General features: G+C 46.0%; 1 protein-coding gene across 1 annotated transcript in view; it reads right to left on the minus strand.

Moving 5' to 3' along the window:
• LOC146342050 (antigen WC1.1-like) overlaps nucleotides 1–5,320 on the minus strand; it is a 101,229-nt gene extending 95,909 nt beyond the window's left edge. The window contains exons 1-3 of the mRNA XM_084805537.1: nucleotides 5,168–5,320; nucleotides 5,012–5,047; nucleotides 130–477 (exon numbers count right to left, since the gene is read on the minus strand). Of these exons, the coding sequence (XP_084661663.1) occupies nucleotides 130–477; nucleotides 5,012–5,047; nucleotides 5,168–5,198 (415 nt within the window). The 5' untranslated portion in view covers nucleotides 5,199–5,320. The remainder of the gene's footprint in view (nucleotides 1–129; nucleotides 478–5,011; nucleotides 5,048–5,167) is intronic.
• Between the last annotated feature and the right edge of the window lie 17,519 nt (nucleotides 5,321–22,839).

Genomic DNA, 22,839 nt, shown 5'->3' on the forward strand with positions numbered 1-22,839 from the left:
ACATATCTACCTATCTAACAATAATGTACTTATATATGCCTAACAATAATGTAATAATACATATTGTTAGTGTTAAGGAGTATTCACATTTTTCTCATTTAAAATAAATTAATGGAAGGGTTAACTCACCTGAGCATACAACACCAGGATCATCGCTATGCTTGCAGTCATGTTCTCCCCAGGGCCTTGCTGAGCATTGGTTGATGGCTGATTCCTTCCCTGTGCACTGGGCATCTTTCAGCCAGATGGGGCCAGTCCCACTCCCAAATTGTCCCCCCGGTGAGGCAGATATTGCAGATCCACAGCCCAACTGACGGCAAACCACTATGGCTTCCTCGATACCCCATTCATCACTACAAGCAGTGCCCCATTGGCCGTTATGGAGCAATTCCACCCTTCCAGTGCAGTGACTTGGACCTCCCACCAACTGGATCTTCACTGGGCCTGGGTCTGCAACATGTACATCTGAATCCACACCTAGGTAAAGCCCATTTCAGAGAGGGGGTTAGCATGTGAGATAACAGGCATTTTTCCTGTGTGCTATGAAAATAAAGTTCTGACTTTGCCCCAGTGGACAAGAGACTCTAACCAGAGCTGACTTAAGTCTATTTAAAAATTCAATATATTTGAAAATATATTTTAAAACTTAAGCAGGAAAACAGAATGTCCTTCAACTTGTTAAAGAAATAAACACATGCTATGCAGGAAGTCTTAAGATATGGATGGTTTATAGAGAATAGTAAATGCCAAACAACATGCAGAAGTAAAATGTGACACATGTCATCAGGATTACAGAGAAAATACTTTTGTATTAATGACCCACAAGGCTCTGTGACCGTTACATGGAAAGATTACACCATGCAAAGCAAACTACAGTGTAACTCTTGCTGAGGTTTATTAGGAAGATATAGGGAAACTGCATTAGAGCATCAAATGAAATAACTATGGCCTAGAGAAGTTATAGCAGGCCAAACTGGCTGCAGATTGAATTGTTAGCTCGACTTAAATTCCCACCAGTCCAAACTAGTTAAATGCAATTCTTACAGCTTCCAACTGTAGAACAGTGTAGTCCAAACCTTTTAGGGAAAAGGAACTGAAAAGGAAAAAAATTAGCTACCTATCTCAAGCAGAGAACTGGAGAAGTGGCCTTTGTGGACCCAGAGGAAGACTGGAGGAGACCTCTCCCTGAGGTCTCCTCCATGTTGTAAGAGCCAGAAAAGTCCAAATGGGAAAATTAATCCACATGAGAAGTAAAGAAAATGTTTCAAAATGAAAAAGCTGTGAAACCTGAGCTTCACCAGTGAGTAAAATAAAATAGTGGGGAAAAGTGGAATCAACACCTAGCCCCCCCAAAGCTAGTTCAGAAATGATGGTCAGCTGCAGCCTTAAAAACTGAAGAAGGGATATCATCAAAGTCAGAAATTCCCTGTTCTTTAAAAAAAAAAAAGCAAACTTTGGCCCCAAAGGACCCCAAACTAGCAATTATCTGATAGCAAAAAAAACGGAGCCAGGGCTGGTCTTAGGGGTGGGTGAGCTGGGCGATCGCCCAAGGTGCTGTGCTGAGGGGGGTGCGAAGCTCAGCCTAGTGGCTGTGATACTTACTGCGCTGCCTGCACTGAGCTAGGGTGGCAAAAGGCAAGCACCTGTCACCTTTCTTTCAAGGTTCTACAGGTTGTTTGGGGACTAACTACAAAAATGACCTTCCTTCAATTAGCTTTATAGTCTGTTTCTTCTTCCATTTCCATTCCGATGTGCTTGCGCTAGGTTCAGAGTAACACAGCTTTACTTTGAGGCAACATTACCGAGCACGTAGCACTTCAAATACTGTAAACACTACAAACACTATATAAATATTACTAAAATAAAGCTGTAAGTGGTAGGCAGTCAGCTAAATACCTTTTTTTATTTAAAACTTTTCTTTATTATTTTGAAAGATAAAAATAACAGATGTTCTAAAATAAAGAATGGTTTATTCTTTATCTTGGTTTATTTACCAAGATAAGAACTATTACAAAACAGGGAAAAAAATATTATACGTAAAACCTGTGATAGTTCTGCTGTGTTGCATAGTGCACCGCCACTGCTCAGAAATCAGAATGTGGCTTTTTGAACTTCCACTGCAAGCTGTAGCACGGTGGCTGAGAGGTCAAAGTTTGGAGCAATGTTGCTCTCGATGGACGTTACACCTGCACCAGGCCCCATAAATCCTCTGGGTAGCCCTGCAAAAGTGACCGGGGGGGGGCACCAAAGGCATTCCTTGCCCAGGTTTCTATTTATCCTAGGGCCAGCCGTGACCGGAGCTATGCAAAAAGGAAAAACCAATACCAAAAGAAAGAAGTGAATGAAGTTCCTCTCCTAGGGTTCAGTCCTTTTTGACTCACTGACTCCTCTAAACTGTCCTGCCTTATGATTGGCCTTTCTCCTCCTTTCCAGGTGTCAGCTATAATTTGGGTTCTGAATTGGTGAAAGAAATACTGGGTGGGCAGAGACCTGCAAAAACCTGTCTATTTCCACAGATTGAGGCAGCTGATGTTACCCTAGGCCTGATCAGAGCATACGGGAATATTCCGGACTCTTGGAGCTGCTACTGCAGCTGTGAGGAGTAACACATTGTGACCGCTTCTCATACTGCTCTGTTGTTCCACATCTTGACCACAGCTTTGCCAGAATGATTGCCTTTTTCTGCACCATAGACTCCAGGCAGCAAGAATGTATGCCCTCCAGGAAAGACAGGCCTGCTTTTGAGCCAAAGTTGCACTCCCATTCCATTCTATCGTTCCCTTGTAAGCCCTCTTCCCAGCACCTGAAACCAAAAGGGACCTGAGTAACACACTCTCATTTGAAAATACAACAGAACGGAAGAAGGTTGATGAGTTAAAAGGGAATAAGGACAATCTGCATCAATTAGACAAAGACTCATTAAATGCAGTATTCTGTTTTATGCCCTTGCTTTGACTTGGTTTAGGGCTTTTCGACTGACCTACCAGAACTTTTTCAAAACCCCAATCCAACCTACACACCACAAGATGGTGGCCATGAAACAATCAGGCCAATGGCCAGAGCACGAATGGAGAACTGTTTGGGGCCTGGGGTCTGGCTGTTTGGAGCCTGGGGCCAGGGGATGGGGCCTCACACATGATGTCATTGAGTCCCCAACTGACACACTGGCTTAGAAAGCCTGGGAAGAGAAAGCTCCTCCAGGTCCCAGCTTTGCTCCCCCTTCATGTTCCTCACAAAAGGAACGCAGGGGTGGAGCAAACCTGAGCCAGCCACATCCCCCTTCCCTCCTCTGCAAGAAGGCAAAAGAGGAGCAAACGGGACTAAGACAGCTTCATTCTTCCAAGCTGAGGCACTGGATGGATGAGTGCTCATCCAACCAGCACATCACTTGGGGACCCAGCCTTGAGGCATGCAGGCTTTTCTCAGGTGAGTTGCCAGGTGGAGTCCTTTCATCTCATGCCCCAGTCGGACAACTTTTCCTGCCCATGCCATGTCTTCCCCCATTGGGGTATCATGGCTGTTACCAATCAGTCATCAGACATATCAATAGGAATTATCCTGCATGCCACTCATCTTCCAAATTGGGAACCCCACTGTTATCTCCAATCACAAATCAGAGACAACAGCTGAGAGTTTTCTCCCCTCTAGACTCCCCAAGCTTGTTCCCCCCCCCCCGATAGATCCTTAAGTGAGAGACAGGTGCTTTGAATCACTGACATCCACTCCACAGAGAGTTTGTGCTAATTGCAGTGCTGATTTCTGTTGTTCCAAATGGTGAATCAAGATGAGTCTCACAGCAGAATTGTAGCACTGTCTCTTGACCAGAAAACAGCACTTGGCCTACACTGCAACAATAGCTTGATATTTGGGAAATGCAAGATAAATTGTTTCATGGGATGGTGGTAAACCTTACAATGCGCTAAAATCTCCACCCTGAGATCCAGTTAAAGACATGCCTCCCAAGTCCAGTGGAAAAGCTGTCAATCCTTTAATAACAGTAACCAACAGACCAACCAGAGGGGCTCTCCTGGAGCCCACACTGTGATATATCCTGCGCCAAGTGAAGCACTCTTATTTTCCAGACATTTTAGAAACTGGTTTTAGTTCTTTTAAATCTTTGCACTGTTGTATCCCTGCTGCTGGTGTATACTTTTGACATCATGGTTTTATCTAACTGTGTTATCATTGCTTTACTGTTACTTTGCTTTTTATGTCTTTAAAAAGGTATTCTACCCAGAGAACTTCCATTGTAGAGTGGTTTAAAAACATAATGAACTAATGGCCAAGCAACCAAAGAAAAACACCCTGTGCTAGTTGGTACCTACTTTGGCACTATCACTACCCTGTTTTGTGCTACCATCACAAGGAGGAGGAGGAGGAGGAGAAGCCCTGTGAAATAAAATTAAGAGAACCGAGGTTGGTAGCTAGCACCTGACCTTACTGAAAGTCTACTCCAGATTGAAACTGGGGAAACAGAGATCTATAAAGATAGGACAGAGGCAAAGGTGGCATTGATAGAATAGAGCTTGGCAAGTGGAGCTTGTCATTCAGGGGTAAGAAAAGCAGGTTTGGTTCAGCAGGCCATACAATGTAGCTCCAATTTTGTCATGACCAGTCAGCCTGCAATATTAATCTTCTCTTCTCTATTGATAAAAAAGTTAAAGGTGTCCCCAACCAGTCATGTCCGACTCTAGGGTGCGGTGCTCATCCCCGTTTCTAAGCCGAAGAGCCAGCGCCGTCCGAAGATGCTTCCGTGGTCATGTGGCCGGCATGACTGAACACCGAGGTGCACAGAACACTGTTACTTTTCCCGCCGAGGCGGTACCTATTTATCTACTTGCAATTTCTTGCTTTCGAACTGCTAGGTTGGCAGAAGCTGGGACTGAAGACGGGAGCTCACTCCGTCACACGGCACTCGGGTCTCGAGCTGCTGACCTGCCGACCTTCCAGTCTGCAGTTCAGCGTCTTAACCACTAAGCCACCGCGGCCCTTACTCTCTATTGATACTCACCCCCAAGTACCCAACTCTGACCAGGCAACCACCATCCTGGAAATGAGATTATTCAGTTATTGGAAAGTATCTGAGGAACAGAAACCAGGATCTTGTTCTCCCACCCTGCCATTGCACATTCTGTGCTCCCAATACCTCTCAGGCAATGATACCAACCAAGAAAGATGGTGCTGAAAGAGAACCTCATTCTGAAGAACCACTTCACTCGGCAGCTGGCATCAGACGTCTTTGCTGTTCTGTTGCACAAATGGAGATCTCAGCTGGAGGCTGCAGCTTCTGAAAGAGAATGCAGTACTGCTCTGTAGCAGCTTTTCCCTATCACATATCATATCTCTTTGATCTAACAGCATAGTTAACCATGGTCACAAGCCTACATCACCTGAGAAACCACATCCCTCCACAGACACACCACATAAACAATGGAAAACATCAACAGATGCAAAAGTCTGTATTTATGATGCTGTGAAGATTCAACCTGGACTAGATGATCCTGTTTTTTCTGATGGAAAATAGAATGGAAGATCTTCAAGAGGGGAGGGATGTGGTGAACATTCATTCAGTTTGCCCTTTAATGCATACTCACCTAATTTCACATTCTTGAACAACAACTGATATCCTTCATAATGTTCAATTCTCCAAATTTTGCAGTAGAGTTCTCCAGTCCCTAAAGTATCCAAAACTGCGTATATTAAGGGAATGTGTATGCAAAAATGCATGGAGTTATGAAAGTCACATTAATTTTAAAATGCATTCGATTAGGGAAATTGTTTGCAAGCAATGTATATATTAGGCAAAATTGCATACAAAATGCATGAATAAGGGAAAATGTACATAAAAATCTATAGGACTTTTCACGGCCACTTTAAAAACAAAACAAAACTGAAATTAAGACTGGAAAATGAGGAACTGAGAGTAAGTGGAATTGTGAGATTTGTCCATCCCTATTTGGAGCCAGTGGGATTGCATCTAATAGGAAGACCTGGGAGCCCAGAGCTGGGATCTTGGATCCAGCATCATCTCTGGAGCCTGGGAAATGATTGTTCAGATTGGGGAGGCTTCTGCTTGTGAAGAAAGGGGCAAATGGGAAAAACACCTGGATGGATGGATGGATGGATGGATGGATAGTACATTGGGGGCGGGGGGGGGATTGTGTGGTGTAATAAGTAAGGGATGAAGATGAGGATGAATCTGTAGGGTGGGATTAGTTAGGCATGTTGCCATGGATGATCTCTGACCTTTTCCCCATTGGAGACTCATCCAGCTTCAAGGGGTACACTGAGGATTCATGAAGGCCTTCCTGTAGTGAATACGTCTGGAGACAAAGATGGATTCTCAGCTGAGATTGGTGTCCTTTAGAGCAGGGGTGTTGAACCACTTTCAGCCCAAGCTCCAAAGAAAATTTCTTTGCCTCCAAGTACCATCCTAGAGAGATGCCCCAAAAGGATACCATGGTCGAAGTTACTGAAAGCTGCCAAAAGGTCAAACAAAAACAATAGGGGCCCACCCTGTCGGCTTCCTACCATAGGTATCTAGCCAGATAACAAAAGCAGTCTCTGTCCAATACCCAGCTCTGAAGCCAGATTGAAATGTATCTAGATAATCTGAGATGCCACCATATGCTCCAACACCTTGCCCAAGAATGGAATATTGGAGACCGTCCAGAAATTATCCAGTACGGTGGGCTTCAGGGAGAAATTGTTTTAACAAAGGACTTACCACCACCTCGGTTACATAAGATGGAATCTGAGACCTGACCTCTCCAAGGATTCTGTCCGCATCCTCAGGCGGTACAAATGGAAAAGGATCCATTATAAATGGATGATCAGGGGTCAAAGTTACATTCACCTCATCTGTATTAATAATGGCATCCACATCAGCACAGAACTGAGTGATTTTATCATCAAAGTGTTGTGCAAAATGGTCAAAATGGGATTGAGTGATGCCACCTCTTTTCTCATCTTTAATCTTTTAACAGCTATATGACAGGGATATACAACATGGTCATCTTCATACTGGGAATAACTATACCTACTGAGTTTTGGCTGGTGCATATGGGTGAGGATTTAATTTCAGTTCATTTGTATATTTCTTTCTATTCTGGATGGAAAGAACTTGAGATTTTTTTAAAAAATGAAAGTGGGAGAAAGCAAAACCTACAGATCCTAGAACCCTAGAACAAACCCATACCACTACCTTTCCATCAATTATACCAACCAAGAAAGATTAGGCAGAAAAAGAAATTCATGCTGAAAGATCACTCAGCTAAGTATCCAGCAATGACCAGTTCTATGGTCCCATGAATGAAGATCTCTGCTAGGGCCTGCAGCTTCTGAAATAAAATAGCATAACACAGCTCTTCCATCTCACATAGAATTTCTCTCTGAGATCTGACAGTGTTGTTGGCCACAGTGAACGGTCTGTATTGCCTGATAAACATTATCTCTTATCCTACTTGCAGCCACAGTAGGCAGAAAACCAGAGGAAATGATCAGATGCAAAAGTCAACTTTCATGATTCTGTGACGATTCAGCCTGCACCAGATCTTCTATTTTCTAATGTCTTCTCAAATGTAATGAAAGCTCATTATGAGCACCTTTGGGTCCAATGGGTTCAGGTGTCATTGGAATGACTGAGAGCACAGAAGTAGAGGATATCTTGAATCCTGACCCACCTTCAGGCTCTGTGATATATTTCCTCTGGGTGATTCACCACACCCAGATACTAATGAAACCACATTTAGTGGAGTGAGCCACTATAATGGAAAAGACCTTATGAGTTGGAGAGGTTCTGAGCCTTTGAAGACATCAGACCTTCAGCCTGGAATCCTGTTCACACTTGTTTAAGAGTAAATCCCATTGAGGTCTGTGAGACTTGCTCCTGAATAGCCATGCATAAGATTGCACTGTCAGTATCTGGATAGGCAAGCCCAACAACAGAAAAAGCTGTGCACAGAAGGTACACTACTCCATCCACTACCTACACACCAGCTTCTAAAGCAGGGATGAGTAACTTATTGCCCTCCAGATGTTGTGGGCTATAACTGGCTTGGGCTGATGGTAGTTACAGGCCAAAACATTTGGAGGGCAACAAATTACTCACTCCTGATTTAAAGGAATGAGACATGGGATACAATGCTGTGAGTTTCTTTGAACACTGCAAACAATAAATATGGAGCATGTTTCCTAAGTTTTCAGAAGGAGGTACACTTCTCAAGGCTTGGACTTAATTTATTTTTCACAATTGCCCTCTTCATGCACTGCACATGTGAAGAGCACTCCATGCATGCAAGGGGAAGTGAGGACGCATTGTTGAACCTACTCCTGAAGTCTAGGCATTCTGCATGGAAATCTGTGAAGGGAACTCTATGCATAGGCAAGGGAATGGTAAGATGTTGGGATAGGGCTAGCAGAGCCCTGGTATGTATGGAGTCCTCTTCACACATATAATGTGTAGAGAGAGCTCTTTTTCAATAGAAATGAAGCATAATGTAACCAATCCTGTGGCTGAAGCCCACCATGGATGATAACAGAGTAGCTCAGCTGAGGCCATGGTTCCAACTGGTTAAACATAGAGAGTTGGGACACTTGGGCCCATGTCCATTTAAAATTCCCACTATCTCACCATTCACTCACTATCACCCTTCCTGTGCCCATATTCAATTTCTAAAATGAAGATTCGGGTATCATGTTCTATTAAAAGGTTAGAGACCCTTCCTATTTACTACCACACTTGCCCAATAAGCACAACTGCAGACTACCTTTCCATGTTCAGGGAATGTATTCCCTTCCGGAACACAGACAACTGAGGAAAATTCACTCAAATGCATGCTACAGGAACTGCTTCCCAAGCAATCGGGATCTATTCTGTTGGAGAATGGACTACTATTTGTCAGGGAGAGCTGTCCTGAAATTAGCACCTTTAACCAAAATACCCAAAGGACACAGGTATTGGTAGTGTTTCATATCATTTTGTCTAAGTAGTGGAGTAACAACATGGCTACGCAGGAAAGCAAACAGAGGACTTTTCCTGAAGTACATTTTACTGAAAAAAAAAACAAAAATCTAGCAACGGAACTGCAGGCTCTTTGAGGCTTCCCAGAAAGGGAGAGAAAAGAGGGGGAAGGAAGAGTTGCAGGGTGAGTGGTACAGCATCACAGTATAGTTTGTGATCTTACAAGAGACCAGAAGTAGAAATGAGGGAGATTACAGTTTGAAAGTGCCATTACGAAGAAGAAAAGTTAAAGGGGGGATATTACCTATCCTTCCTTTCAGGTTCAGTCTGGAAACCGGTGATGACAGAAGAATTTAAAGATAGGTATCCAACCAGGAAAACCAAGAAGGCAAGATGGCTGTCTGCTGAGACACTGGAAGCAGCCCAAGAAAGAAGGAAAGCAAAAGGCAACAGTGATAGGGGGAGATATGCCCAATTAAATGCAAAATTCCAGAGGTTAGCCAGAAGAGATAAGGAATTATTTTTAAACAAGCAATGCGTGAAAGCGGAAGAAGATAATAGAATAGGAAGGACAAGAGACCTCTTCCAGAAAATTAGAAACATCGGAGGTAAATTCCGGGCAAAAATGGGTATGATCAAAAACAAAGATGGCAAGGACCTAACAGAAGCAGAAGAGATCAAGAAAAGGTGGCAAGAATATACGGAAGATCTGTATAGGAAGGATAATAATATTGGGGATAGATTTGATGGTGTGGTCAGTGAGCTAGAGCCAGACATCCTGAAGAGTGAGGTTGAATGGGCCTTAAGAAGCATTGCTAATAACAAGGCAGCAGGAGATGACGGTATCCCAGCTGAACTGGTTGGATTGTTGTTGTTGTTTATTTGGTCAGTTGCTTCCAACTCTTCGTGACTTCATGGACCAGCCCGCGCCAGAGCTTCCTGTCAGCCATCGCCACCCCCAGCTCCCCCAAGTTCGAGTCTGTCACCTCCAGAATATCATCCATCCATCTTGCCCTTGGTCGGCCCCTCTTCCTTTTGCCTTCCACTTTCTCTAGCATCAGCATCTTCTCCAGGCTATCCTGTCTTCTCATGATGTGGCCAAAGTACTTCAGTTTTGCCTTTAATATCATTCCCTCAAGTGAGCAGTCTGGCTTTATTTCCTGGAGTATGGACTGGTTTGATCTTCTGGCAGTCCAAGGCACTCTCAGAATTTTCCTCCAGCACCACAGTTCAAAAGCATCTATCTTCCTTCGCTCAGCCTTCCTTATGGGCCAGCTCTCGCAGCCATAGGTTACTACGGGGAATACCATTGCTTGAACTATGCGGACCTTTGTTGTCAGTGTGATGTCTCTGCTCTTAACTATTTTATCAAGATTTGTCATTGCTCTCCTCCCAAGAAGTAAACGTCTTCTGATTTCCTGGCTGCAGTCAGCATCTGCAGTAATCTTTGCACCTAGAAAGACAAAGTCTGTCACTGCCTCCATGTTTTCTCCCTCTATTTGCCAGTTATCAATCAAGCTGGTTGCCATAATCTTGTTTTTTTGGAGGTTTAACTGCAACCCAGCTTTTGCACTTTCTTCTTTCACCTTCGTCATGAGGTTCCTCAGCTCCTCCTCGCTTTCAGCCATCAAAGTGGTATCATCTGCATATCGGAGATTGTTAATGTTTCTTCCAGCGATTTTAACTCCAGCCTTGGCTTCATCAGGCCCAGCACGTCACTTGTTGTGTTCTGCATACAGGTTGAATAGGTAGGGTGAGAGTATACAACCCTGCCGTACTCTTTTCCCAATCTTAAACCAGTTTGTTGTTCCATGGTCTGTTCTTACCATTGCTACTTGGTCATTATACAGATTCCTCAGGAGGCAGACAAGATGACTTGGTATCCCCATACCACCAAGAACTTGCCACAATTTGTTATGATCCACACAGTCAAAGGCTTTAGAATAATCAATAAAACAGAAATAGATGTTTTTCTGAAACTCCCTGGCTTTCTCCATTATCCAGCAGATATTGGCAATTTGGTCTCTAGTTCCTCTGCCTTTTCTAAACCCAGCTTGTACATCTGGCAATTCTCGTTCCATGAATTGCTGGAGTCTACCTTGCAAGATCTTGAGCATTACCTTACTGGCATGTGAAATAAGTGCCACTGTTCAATAGTTTGAACATTCTTTGGTGCTTCCCTTTTTTGGTATGGGGATATAGGTTGACTTTTTCCAATCTGTTGGCCATTCTTGTGTTTTCCAAATTTGCTGGCATATGGCATGCATCACCTTGACAGCATCATCTTGCAAGATTTTAAACAGTTCAGCTGGGATACCGTCATCTCCTGCTGCTTTGTTATTAGCAACGCTTCTTAAGGCCCATTCAACCTCACTCTTCAGGATGTCTGGCTCTAGCTCACTGACCACACCATCAAATCTATCCCCGATATTATTATCCTTCCTATACAGATCTTCCGTATATTCTTGCCACCTTTTCTTGATCTCTTCTGTTTCTGTTAGGTCCTTGCCATCTTTGTTTTTGATCATACCCATTTTTGCCCGGAATTTACCTCCGATGTTTCTAATTTTCTGGAAGAGGTCTCTTGTCCTTCCTATTCTATTATCTTCTTCCACTTCTGCACATTGCTTGTTTAAAAATAATTCCTTATCTCTTCTGGCTAACCTCTGGAATTTTGCATTTAATTGGGCATATCTCCCCCTATCACTGTTGCCTTTTGCTTTCCTTCTTTCTTGGGCTGCTTCCAGTGTCTCAGCAGACAGCCATCTTGCCTTCTTGGTTTTCTTTTTCTTTGGGACATTTTTTGTTGCCGCCTCCTGAACAATGTTGCGAACTTCTGTCCATAGTTCTTCCGGGACCCTATCTACTAAATCTAGTCCCTTAAATCTATTCTTCACTTCCACTGCATATTCATTAGGAATATTAGTGAGCTCATATCTAACTGATCTGTGGGTCTTCCCTATTCTCTTTAGTCTGATTCTAAATTGTGCGATAAGAAGTTTGTGATCTGAACAATCAGCTCCAGGTCTTGTTTTTACCGACTGCATAGATGTCCGCCACCTTTGGCTACAAAGGATGTAGTCAATCTGATTTCGGTGTCGACCATCTGGTGAAGTCCATGTATAAAGTCGTCTCTTAGGTTGTTGGAAGAGAGTGTTTGTTATGCATAGTGAGTTGTCTTGGCAAATTTCTATCAGCCTGTGTCCTGCTTCATTTTGTTCTCCCAGACCATGCTTGCCTGTAATTCCAGGTGTCGTTTGACTACCCACCTTAGCATTCCAGTCTCCTGTAATGAAAATAACATCTTTTTTTGGTGTACTACCCAGTAGGTGCTGCAGATCCTCATAGAACTGATATACTTCTGCTTCTTCAGCATCTGTGGTTGGGGCATATATTTGGATCACTGATGTTAAATGGCTTACCCTGAATTCGAATTGAGATCATTCTGTCATTTTTTGGATTGTATCCAAGCGCTGCTTTAGCCACTTTATTATTAATTATGAAGGCTACTCCATTTCTTCTGTGGTCCTCTTGTCCACAGTAGTAGATCTGGTGGTCATTTGATGTGAAGTGGCCCATTCCAGTCCATTTCAGTTCACTGACACCCAAAATGTCTATATTTAATCTTGACATCTCCCCAGTAACCACATCCAATTTGCCCTGGCTCATAGATCTTACATTCCAGGTTCCTATGGTGTGTTGATCTTTAGAACATCGGATTCGTCGTTCACCACCAGCACCATCGGCTGCTAGCCGTCCTTTCGGCTTTGAGCTAGCTGCATCATCACATCTGGAGCTAGTTGAACTTATCCTCTGTTCCTCCCCAGTAGCATTTTGACCATCTTCCGACCTGGGAGTCCCATCTTCCAATGGTATACCGACATATCTCTGGTTGTACTGATCCATTTAGTTTTCATAGCAAGAATACTGGGGTGGGTTGCCGTTTCCTTCCCCAGGGATCGTATTTAGTCTGGTAAATATTCATTTACCAGACTAAATACGACTAAATTCCAGACTAAATACCATGACTAAATACCAGACTAAATTCACCAAGGTCTATACCAAATGAATATCTGAGCCAAAGAGCTACAACTGTGTAGCTGTCCTTGAATCTGCAATAGTCCCCATTTTATCAAGGTCATAAGTTAGTGAGATGGCTAGCCCTGTTCTGGAAATATACTAGAAGACTTTCAGAGTTCCCTGATGCAACAGTGGATACAGGAACAGGTAGAATACATATGGGAAAGGGTGGATTGCAGGGGGGAAAGTCCCTTGCAAAGGAATGCCAACCATCTGATTCTTTAATAACTAAAGTTTCCCTAAAACTATGTTTACAAAAGAAAGGAGCAGTTATCTCTGGGGCATTTGGCAGGATGTAAGTAAGTTCACTGATATGGTTGCTAAGAAAGAGCAGAAGATGTGGGAGATACAGGAGCAAGTGTGTACTTTGAGTCAGAGGGATATCATGATCTAAAACCTCAACGTATGGAAAATAGGCAGGAAATGTGCAATGTGCAACACCCTTAAAGTCTAGAGGAAGAGTAGTGGAAAGAGAGAGCAGACATAGCCGAAGGAAAGCTCAGCCTTTTGAAAAACAAACTACAGAAGCAATGGCAGCTGTTAGACTGGGTACTTCAGAGAAAAGAGAGGAAAAGTAAGGAAGCGAGATGCATGAAAATGCAACCTGTTTGTCATGTAATCCATTTTCCTTCTGTGTCTCAGCAGCCTGTAAAGTTCCCTTCTGTGAGGCTGAGACTGCACGCATTCATGAGGCCATCTCTGTGTGTTGCCTCAACCCGTCCAGGCTTCAAGGCTACAGCAGCCTCCTCACCAACTGGGCAAGTGAGCTCAGCCCAGGGTGGGCGGGAAAATTCTGTCCCCACCAAAAGCCTGAGAGGAGTGTTTCTGTTAGCTTGTGACTGACTAACAAGGACCACCTTAGCTTTGCTAAAGGTTTTTGGGTATACAGTCAGGGCCAGAAATATTGGGACAAGGATAACTCTTTTGGCAGTTGGCCTCTGTACACCACCACATTGAAGTTGAAAGGAAACACGCCCAGATGGGAGCGAAGTCAGGACTTTCAGCTGTAATTCAAGGGGTTTGACAAAAACCCTGACTGTAAAACCAGATGAAGACAATGTGCAGCTGCAGCCCTCCTGGGAGTAAAACTAGGCGGGCTGCAGCTGCCCATCGTCTTCATCTTTGTTTGTTTGCATTTTACCCTTTCCCTTGTCTGCTTGGGATTGCCAGAGTCTGAGATCCTGTTGTATTGAAGACCTGTGCCTTGGTACGTATGTACAGGTTTTGTCAGCTTTGTTGTTTTGCCTTGTAATTACTGTTCCCAGAGATTGCTCTGTTTCCTTGTATGGTCTGGCAAAGCAGTTTTCATGCACCAGACACATAGACAAATCCATTTTTTTCACTGAAGCACAACAATACTAATAAATATAATAAATGAGGAAATGACATGATCTTGATTCTGCGAAGTGGGGAGTGGCTGACCCTGAGCAGCAACTCGATTCTGCGAAGCGGAGAGTGCCTAGCCCAGAGGGCCGGCTTTATTCTGAGAAGTGCACAGTGGCTAGCCCAGAGCAGCAACTCGATTCTGAGAAGCAGAGAGTGGATGGCCCAGAGCTGTTTTGAAACAATACTGTACTGTTTTGAAACAATAAACCCACCAACACAAGACGGGGATGTTGACATTAAAAATAATAAAATATCAAAATTGGTTCTCCCAAGACTCTTTCCCTGAGGGCAGAAGACAACACAGCCTGCCTGTCAGGAAGGCCCATCCACATAGCTGACTGATGCCATCTCAGTGGAATTGGAGGGAGACATATGCTACGGCATCCCCTTACATTCAGAGCTAGGTTCCGTCACTGAGCACAGAGACTGACATAATTAAGTATGGAGGAGGAGGAGGGGATATATGCCCTGAGTGGAGGACCCTTACAGATACAGACATGGGTTGGTGTACTGAAACTCAGCAAAAGAATAATTGAAAGAAAATAAGTCCTACTTATCACAAATGAATAACTGGAATGCTACGCCTGACTCATGGAAAGACAAGACAACGCAGCCCACAGAAGGGAAAACAGCACAGTTAGTGTGATTGTGTGTGCAGCTCAGTCACCTGAGGGACTGAGGGTGGGGTAGCCCAGCAGGGGCAGGTTGACTTTGAGGAAGACCAGCTGCTCCACTAAGTCGGCATCCAAGCAGGAGCGTTGAGGTGTCACCACATCACCCACCATGGAGAACACCCTCTCGCTTGGGATGCTGGTGGGTGGGCAGCTGAGTCTTTCCCTGGCCACACAAGCCAAGTCTGGCCAAACTTGGCTGCGGGAGGACCAGTAGGCCATGGGGTCCGTGGTCCAGTCCTCCAGAGGCTCTGCCAGGTAATGCTGCACAGACGTTGTGGCGGTGTCCTGACGGATGAGCTGGGTGCCTCACCCACCAACCGCTGACTGCACTGCTCTGGCCCATAACCCCTGGCATATGGTCCTGCTAGAAGTGATGCCACTGGAAGCGATGGAGAACAGTCTCCCTGTCTCCTCCTCCTCCTCTTCCTCCTCCTCCTGCCCCAGCCTCTTCGCCCATTCCCCCTTCACTTGCCCCACCAGTTTCTCCACTCACAGCGTCCGGGAGTTTTCCCTACAAAGGCCGTCTTTCATGCGCAGATCAGCCAGGGTGGCCAACATGTACATCCTCTCCTGGTACAGGGGCTCTACCCACTGAACTAGGTCATCCCTCAGCCTTGTCACCACTTCCCACATGTCTGGCAGGAAGCGCCTGCCCGTGATGGGATCCCCGCTCTCCAGGAGCTTGCCCATCTGCTTCTGGAGATGCTGGGCCACAGGGATCACCTGGCTGAGAAGGGTGGTGCTGGTGTTCAGGATCTCGGTGGCCTCAAGGAATGGCCTGAGGACCACCACAAGCTGGGACATGGCATCCCGCTGCTGCCTGCCCAGGGGTGCCTGGATGCCAATCTCCCCGACCCAACCTCATGGACAGCACGCTGTTGCTCCAACATACACTCAAGCATGAGGCAGGAGGAGTTCCAGCACATTGCCACATCCTGCACCAGCCTGTGCTGTGGGAGCCCCAACTCTGCCTGCTTCTCCCACAGCAGCCTACTGCCCTTCACGCTGTGGTGGAAGTGCCCAGCCACCTTCCTGCAGCTCTCCAACAGGTTATGGATGCTGGACCTGGGGGTGGGATATACCTCGCTGCTGCCCATTCCGAGGACGTCCCTCACGGTCAGGTTGAAGATATGAGTGATGAAGAGGATGCCCTCAAATCTGCCATCACACACAGCCTTCACCATGTTGGTACCCCCGGCCGTGACCAAGTATCCACAGGTGAGCGGGTCACCTGCCAACCACCCCTCCACCATGCAGTTCATGGCCTCCGTTATCTCTCCTGCCATGTAGGACTGGTCCATGACTTGTGCATGAAGGAGGGCCCAGCAGTGCCCATCCTTCGCTCCAGTCCTGGAAGTGCAGTCAGCTACCATCCCGGGGGCTGCCCACCAGCGGGCTGTCGGGGACAAGTAAGCATGCGCTGCGCCCTCACTGGACCAAACGTCTGAGGTGAAGTGCACCATCTGCAACTCTGCCTGGCGCAGACGGTCCACCACTTTCTCCCGGCACGCCCTATACATGGGGGGCACCACCCGCCTGCCAAGGGTGGTGTGACACAGCACCTTGTAGTAGGGCACCACCAGGGCCATCAACCGCTTGAACCCTGCATTTTCTATGAGACAGAATGGCCGGTCATCCATCACCACCATCTCACCAATGCAGTTGGTGATCTGGTCGGGCACTGGAAACCTCCACCTGGTGGACCCATCCTTCCCCCACCCCATCTCCTCCATGATGGCCTGCCTGAGCCTCTTGGGAGTGAGGGACAGAGAGCTTGCAGGAGTTCTGGAGGCACTACCAGCCTTCTACTTGCCCCTGCTGCCTGCCTGCTGGGACCTGGGGGCCTCTTCCCCAAGCAAGACCGATTGGTGCTGCCTCCTTAAGTGTAGCAGCAGGCTGCTGGCGGTGTAGCGCCCCGGCTGTTTCCCCCTGCTCAGAGATGCCTTGCAGTGGCAGCACACGGCGGTGCTGGTGGGATCCACTCCCACCTCAAAGTGGCCCCACGCAATGCTGCCCTGACGTTTCAGGGGAGGAGGAGATGCAGACGGCCTGCCTTGACTGGGGGGGGGCACCACACAAGCAGGTGGAGCAATAAAAGAGGGGTCAGGTGCTGGAGCCTCTGCCTGCTGCTCCTCCTCCAACACACCATGGAGGATCTCCTCCTCCTCACCCTCCATCACGCTGAGGACCTGAGACACCTCTGACCTAACGTCCATCAGCGGGCTCCCCTCTTCCCCTGCAGAAGGAGATGCTGCTCTGCCTTGGGCAACAGTGTGACTACTGCAGCTGCCCACACCAGCCTCCTTGAACAGTGACCTCCAAGCACTGCAACTGGCCCCCACGCTCTGCTGCCTTACTCCACCGGGACGCACTATCTGGACTAGGGGACAGACAGCTCGCCTGATGGTGCTGCTGCTGCTGACAGCAGCGCCTCGCCCACCTCTGCCCTTGCCAACACCCCGAAGATGCCTCATGTTGTGCTGGATGGCTTTGCCACACAGTGGACTGTTACTGGAATAGGGAGGTAATGAATATATACCACGTGTCTCATGCTTTTTCCATACTGCCTTGAAATTTGGACGTATAGTGTTGATGGAACTACAGCTGAGCACACACGCACACACAGGCGCACACACAAGAGCTAAAGAAAGGCAGAACTACCTAAGCAAATGATTGTTGTTGTTGTTGTTCAGTCGTTCAGTCGTGTCCGACTCTTCGTGACCCCATGGACCAGAGCACGCCAGGCCTTCCTGTCCTGCGCTCTCTCCCGGAGCGTGCTCAAGTCCATATTCATTGCATCGGTGATGCTATCTAGCCATCTCATCCTCTGCCGTCCCCTTCTCCTTGTGCCTTTAATTTATTGTTTTATAATTAATATTCTTTTATGGAAGTCAGGATAACTTCAAGAAGTACAGGGCAACAGCACAGGCGATTAGATAACAGCCAAATCAAACCCTTAAAAAAACAAACACCTTCTTTAATTTCTGGTTTGGGAGGATCAACACAGAGAAGACACAGATGGTTCACTTCAGCAGGGGCGGCTATAATATGCCTTTCTTTAAGAATTTAGAAAGACAGAAAACGAAATGCTTGAATATGAGTTCAAAGGGGGGGGGGAACACGCCCAGAAGTCAATGTTTGTTTTTAAAAATTGCGGTAAGACTGGGTTTGTAAAAATATAAAAGAGACAGAGTGGACAGACAAAAACAACCAGGAAATGGAATGGAGAAAGCAGAAGTAAGGGTTGGTGTTACACAACAAACACTCCCATTTACAGAGTCCACAATCGAGATAAACAAACAAACATTAGACTGCCGGGGGAGGGGGAGTATTGCAGCTACTTGGAAGGAAAAGCTACAGTAGTCTGAACAAAAATGGAAAGGGGAGATGAATCTAATCTAATAACAAACGAGTTGGAGATATAGGAGAAACCGTCTGGAAGAGGTGCTGGAAAAGACACTGTCCCAGTGGGGATGGATGATCAAAGAGCAAGGGAAGGGAATGCTCCAACTACAACCAAGCAGTTTCCTATAACTTAAAATTCTGAGGGAAGCCTAATGGAGATCAAACATGAAGAAATAGAAGGAACAACTCCAAACAATGCACGTGCACACACACACACACAATCATATACCCATAGACCAGCCCTCTCCCAAAGTCACAGCTAGCGCAATGACCGAATGCAGCTTTTTGCTGATGCATATATACCCCTTCCTCCATCGCTCTCTCTGATTGGAGACTTCTACTGTCGGTTCTGGCTGACAGAGGGTTCCTATTCGCCAAAACACACTCCCTCATCCTCCTGCACTCACCTTTCCACCTCCCCCCACCTTCCCGCTTCTGCTCACCTTCCCCCTCCCTCCCTCCCCCCCCCTCCTCCTCCTCATGCCCCTCTACGTGAGCATTGAGAGAAGATATATTTGGGAGACAGCCTGCCTGGACTGCTATGGCATTCAGGAGACAACCAAATATACGAAGCAAAGGAGGGGCTTAGTGGAGGGGGCGCTTTGCCCCAGGGCACCTCGGTACTGCTCTGATCCACCTCGTATCATGAGGCTTTTCCTCCGAAACAGCCCGCTTCACCTCGTTATTTGGGCTTCATTATGAGGCAGTGCACAGCCCTAATAAATAAGCTTCCTTGCCCAGGCAGGTCAGTAAAAGAGGGCTCATTGAGGAAGTGGGCCCCCTGAGGGCATTTTAGCCATAAGCCCCCCAAAACCTGAAACGGATTATCCCTCAAGAACATTTAATTCAAAAACTCATTCCCATCTTTGCTTGATACTATTTATTGCCCACGCCACCACCAAAGTCTATATAGACAGCAAAACTTTTCTGCTGATAAATACATTAATAAACTTTCATTCTCTGTTGAATACAAACAGCCCAAAGCTTATCCCATAACAGTCCAATAAAGTGTGTCATGGGGCTGTCCTATCTCTAAGAACATAGCTATAGCTTCCTGTGTTTCACATGCAAACATATCTCATCTGTCAATTAAAAGGCATTTCATTTCTAGCGCAGCTTCTCATGATTTTCATGGAATCATAAGCCAAACTATATGTAAGCAGGAAAATGACCCCAGTCCCTAATTTCCATAGTTTTCTACTTCAGGTGCTATTTAGAATTGGCAACAAAAAAGATCTAACCTAAAACATATTGCCAAGTACACCACACCAGGTCAGATACTCTGACTGAGAGATCAAGTCAAAAGTTCCTTCTGGTTGCCTCATCTATCGGGCCAAGCTCTGTTGACATGTACAGCATCTCTTTGTTGTTCAGTCGTTCGGTCGTGTCCGACTCTTCGTGACCCATGGACCATAGCACGCCAGGCTTTCCTGTCCTGCGCTCTCTCCTGGAGTGTGCTCAAGTCCATATTCATTGCATCGGTGATGCTATCTAGCCATCTCATCCTCTGCCGTCCCCTTCTCATTTTGCTATCTTTCCCAGCATCAGGGTCTTTTCCAGAGAGTTTTCTCTTTGCATTAGCTGGCCAAAATATTTGAGCTTCAGCTTCAGTATCTGTCCTTCCAATGAGCAGTCAGGGTTGATTTCCTTTAGGATTGACTGATTTGACCTCCTTGCAGTCCAGGGGACTCGTAAGAGTCTTCTCCAGCACCACAGTTCAAAAGCATCAATTCTTTGGCGCTTAGCCTTCCTTATAGTCCAGCTCTCACAGCCATACGTTACTACTGGGAAAACCATAGCTTTGATTATGCAAACCTTTGCCGGCAAGGTGATGTCTCTGCTTCTTACTATGCTGTCTAGGTTTGCCATAGCTTTCCTCCCAAGGAGCAAGCGTCTTTTAATTTCATGGCTACAGTCACTGTCTGCGGTGATCTTGGAGTCCAAGAAAATAAAATCTGTCACTGCTTCCATTTCTTCCCCTTCCATATGCCAGGAAGTGATAGGGCCAGATGCCATGATCTTAGTTTTTTTAATGTTGAGTTTCAAACCAGCTTTTGCACTCTCTACTTTCACCCTCAACAAGAGGCTCTTTAGATCCTCTTTGCTTTCTGCCATTAGGGTGGTATCATCTGCGTATCGGAGGTTGTTGATAATTCTACCGGCAATCTTAATTCTGACCTGTGATTCATCCAACCCAGTGTTTCTCATGATGTACTCTGCATATAAGTTAAATAAGCAGGGCGACAATATGCAGCCTTGTCGTACTCCTTTCCCAATTTTGAACCAATCGGTTGTTCCATGTCCGGTTCTTACTGTTGCTTCTTGACCCTCGTACACGTTTCTCAGGAGACAGGTAAGGTGGTCTGGTACCCCCATCTCTTTCAGAATTTACCACAGTTTGTTGTGATCCACACAATCAAAGGCTTTAGCGTAGTCAATGAAGCAGAAATAGACTTTTTTTGTAATTCTCTTCTTTTCTCCACGATCCAGCGAAAGTTGGCGATTTGATCTCTTGTTCCTCTGCCTCTTCAAAACCTAGCTTGTACTTCCGGTAGTTCTCAGTTCACATACTGCTGAAGCCTAGCTTGTAGGATTTTGAGCATAACCTTGCTGGCATGTGAAATGAGCGCAAGCGTACGGTAGTTTGAACACTCTTTGGCATTGCCCTTCTTTGGAATTGGGATGTAAACTGACCTTTTCCAGTGTTGCGGCCACTGTTGAGTGTTCCAATGCCGTGCAGGGCCACCCAAGACGGACAGGTCATGGCAGAGAGTTCTGAGAAAATGTGGTCCACTGGAGAATGAAATGGCAACCCACTCCAGTATTCTTGCCAAGAAAACCCCATGGAACGTATCACAAGAGCATCTCTACACCAGCCTAAAATCCCAAATATAAAATGGGGCTTTCTGCTTCCATTTTAAATGCAGGATCACAACAGACTCCCTTTACACGTGCTTCCTTTCCCCCCTTCCCCTTCCCCCCTCCTTCTCCCCCTTATCTGAGTCCTCCATATGTTTCATTGATCTAACTCCTCTTCTTGCAGCTTTTCCATTTTCACTGAGGGAACTCAAGCAGAACCCAAGTGGGGTAAGTTGATAGCTCATTGATCTATTTAAAAATGGAATAAAGCTCCTTTAGTGCAAGAGGTGCCCTGGAGGTTCGCAATGTCATCTAAAGGGCCCACAAACTTCTGTGAGTAACCAATCTCAATAGCAGGATAAAAGCTCCATGTGGAGAAGCCCGTAGTGATGTAACCACCTGTGAATGTGTTATCTCCAGGCAGCTCAGGCAGCTCCAGGGCTCCAGACCACTGTTAGGCCTCACTAATTGGGTTTCGGCAGGGTTCCTGTGAGAAAATACCCCTTCCCTCTCAGGGTCTGGGAGCAGTCTTGGAGCTAGCCTGGGATAGGCTGCCGGAGATCTTCCCTGAGTTCTCAGGGGCTGGAAGATAAAAAGGGAGATGGAGAGCTGCCTAGTGGTATCCACCTTCCAATGTCAGCTTTTTGTGGGCTTGTGCATTCTTGAGCCCTGGCTGAGGCCCTGTCCTATGGGAGACCCTTACTTTGGTAATGGATACGATAAATTAAACTAGTGTTTTGTTATTTTGCTTGGAGTATTTTTTCAAAGGTTCTCTGTGTAACTTTTTTTATCCCTTTTCCCCTTCCCCATCTTAATAAGCTACTTATCTACCTTTAGAGCTGTGTGTGCCCCCTTCCAGGTAAATCTCAGTACTAATTTCAGTGCCTTTGGGGCGGGTGTGTTGCTACAGTGTAATGTTCTAGGCTTGCGGCTTAAAGTAGAGGGTCTCGGGTTGAATCGTTATTTTAGTAGACCCAAGTATGTTCAGGAGGTCCGAGAATCCCCTGACTCAGACTGAAATGGATGAAACAGAGGTGGTGTCAGCCCACTGCTTCTTTGCTGTTCCTGCCTACCCTGCAGGGAGTTTGGGCAACTCCCATTCTCCCTTCACGCATCTGTTGTGTCTGTCTAAAAACAAAAAAGAACAGATAAATAAACTTTTCTTAGCTAGGGGATGCACCAGCTGCCATACAGTGCTGGCCAGTGAAGTTGTTCACAAGGTGAAACCAGCTGCCACACTGTGGTCTAGAGGCGGGGGAGCTTTCCCATGGTTATCTTTAGCTAACTGGAAGTGGCGGAGGAGGCATGGGGCTATGTCCATTGTTATACAAGCAGACTTCCCCTCGTGCATTGGGGCATTCTCTTCTCCTTCCCCCAAAATCTGCTCCAGGGGTGTCCAGGAGGCTGCAGAAGGGAGGGGAAGTCTGATTTGCCAGCAGTCTTCATTCCACCAGCAGAATAACACCATTGTTA

This window comes from Heloderma suspectum, chromosome 6, assembly GCF_057233095.1.
Source record: "Heloderma suspectum isolate Gila_16-S chromosome 6, 16-S_ref, whole genome shotgun sequence".
Lineage (NCBI taxonomy): Eukaryota > Metazoa > Chordata > Lepidosauria > Squamata > Helodermatidae > Heloderma > Heloderma suspectum.